This window comes from Microtus ochrogaster, unplaced genomic scaffold (genome assembly GCF_000317375.1).
Source record: "Microtus ochrogaster isolate Prairie Vole_2 unplaced genomic scaffold, MicOch1.0 UNK73, whole genome shotgun sequence".
Taxonomy (NCBI): Eukaryota; Metazoa; Chordata; class Mammalia; order Rodentia; family Cricetidae; genus Microtus; species Microtus ochrogaster.
Genome location: NW_004949171.1, coordinates 1,146,647 through 1,149,028, shown reverse-complemented (window position 1 = coordinate 1,149,028; position 2,382 = coordinate 1,146,647). Strand labels below are relative to the sequence as shown.

The window sequence follows — 2,382 nt, the reverse complement described above, 5'->3', positions numbered from 1 at the left end:
AATGGAAATCATCATGGCAAGTCTTAAATGTTTAATGTTAATTACTAACTTAAGCCAAATCTTCCCCCATTCTTATTCATGTACTTACATATCACTGTTGAAAGAAAGAACCTTCAGTGTGTGTGTGTGTTCACACATTCACGTGCATGGTTAATACATGCGTATATACACATCAAATGTTTGAGTTTTATTTGTTTTGGTTTTTGTTCCAGATTTCAAAGAACAGAGAAGAATGTCCTGTTTAAATGATACTGAGTTCCACCCCTCTTTTTTCCTCTTGCTGGGAGTTCCAGGCCTTGAAGAGATGCATGTGTGGATCGGTTTTCCTTTTGGCTTTGTGTATTTGGTAGCCCTTGTTGGGAACATCACTATCTTGTTTGTGATCAAGAGTGAACACAGTCTTCATCAGCCCATGTTTTACTTCTTGGCAATGCTGGGATCCATTGACCTGGGCCTATCCACATCTACAATTCCAAAGATGCTGGGCATCTTCTGGTTTAATTTACGACAGATTAGTTTTGAAGGATGTGTGACCCAGATGTTCTTCATCCACATGTTCACTGCAATGGAGACTGTTGTGCTGGTGGCTATGGCCTTTGACCGCCACGTCGCCATCTGCAATCCTCTCCGTTACAGCCTGGTTCTCACAAACAGAACAATTGGTATCATCCTGGTGGTGGTGTTTGGAGTAAATTTTATGTTGGTCATCCCTCTGGTGTTTCTCATTTTGAGACTGCCTTTCTGTGGACACCATATAATCCCTCACACATACTGTGAACACATGGGGATTGCCCGTCTGGCCTGTGCCAACATAAAGGTAAACATGATATTTGGATTGATTCTTATATCAATGGTGCTTGTTGATGTGCTTCTAATTGCCATCTCCTACATGCGGATCCTACAAGCTGTCTTCTGCCTTCCTTCCTGGGATGCCAGGCTCAAGGCACTTAACACATGTGGCTCCCACATCTGTGTCATCCTGGTCTTCTTCACTCCAGCATTTTTCTCCTTCATGACCCACAGGTTTGGCAGGCATGTTCCTGCATACATTCATATTCTCCTAGCTAATCTCTATGTCGTTGTTCCCCCTGCCCTGAACCCTGTCATCTACGGGGTGAGGACTAAACAAATTCGGGAGCAGGTCTTGAGCATCTTTTGGAAGAAAAGTTGACATAAGCCATCTCTGAGAGATGCAGCTTCCTCTGGGGAAAAAGGATTATATTTGTGAGCTACAAAATATTGTAACAGGAAAATCATAACCCATGACATTAGTATTATTTCCTTTATTATTTATTATTTCCACATACAGAACATACAGTATGATGATTATGAAGATGATCACTGTTCAAAATGAATTGATTAAGTCTCTGTAGAAGTATGTGTGTGTGTTTAGAAATAATAAAGGCACAAATAAAGAAATCTAGAGGGTGGAGGAATGGAGAGATAATAGGGAAGGTTGAGTAGGGAAAGTTGAGAGAGAGAGAGAGAGAGAGAGAGAGAGAGAGAGAGAGAGAGAGAGAGAAGTTGGGAAGACTTGGGAAGACTGACAACTTCAAAGATGCATCAATATGTTAGAGAACTTAATGTTCTCAGGAATAGATGCAGTCACATACATACAAATCACATTCCCAAAAGAAGAGTCAAACCTAAAGCTCTCTAGAGCAATTACTTTGAGACTCATGATTTACTTCTTTGTTCATTGACCTTATGATAAGCATCTTGCAATGCCCAACCCTTTCTACCTTGTGTTTATTCTTATGAATTATGAAAGAGAACCTCAGTAATAAGCTACTTTTCACATTTTTGATTTGTGTAGACATCATCTTATCTTCTTACTCACAGAGTATTTGCTTAGCAATGCACATATTTGTTTTCAAAATCTTAAGTACAAAATGCACATAGTATAGCTATCTTAATAAACCTTTATGAACATATAAACAATAAATTTTCAAATACTGTTTCCTTTCAGTGACTTGAACTTAACAGACACCCTCAAGCCTAACATAACCCCACCTCATTCCCCAATGGGCTCTAAACCCTCCATATTTGATTTCTGCACCATGATACATTAGTGTCTGTATCCATTGTCTTATCATCTTACCAAAACAATTTCTTTCAATAATAATATGTTCCCCTTAATGCAAATTCCAAGTTCTTCTGCTCTGAATAAAAAATGATGAAACTTCCACTTCAATGTACCATCTTCTCAAGAAGTTTGACAAAACCATCATTTTATTAGACATTTCACACTTTCACTGTTACTTGGGATCCATTTGGTTGCTATGCCTACTCTAAAAAAATAGATGATGTTTTTTGTTCTCAAAGCAACAATGGTATGACCCTTTCTAGAGCAAAAAGTCCCTGCAAACATCTTTTGTAATG

General features: G+C 38.7%; 1 protein-coding gene across 1 annotated transcript; it reads left to right on the top strand.

Annotated features, from left to right (window-relative positions):
• Positions 1-232: 232 nt before the first annotated feature.
• LOC101979179 (olfactory receptor 52E4-like) lies at positions 233-1,171 on the top strand. The gene has a single exon (XM_005370186.1). It carries the CDS (start codon positions 233-235, stop codon positions 1,169-1,171), a length of 939 nt encoding a protein of 312 aa, XP_005370243.1.
• Positions 1,172-2,382: the final 1,211 nt, after the last annotated feature.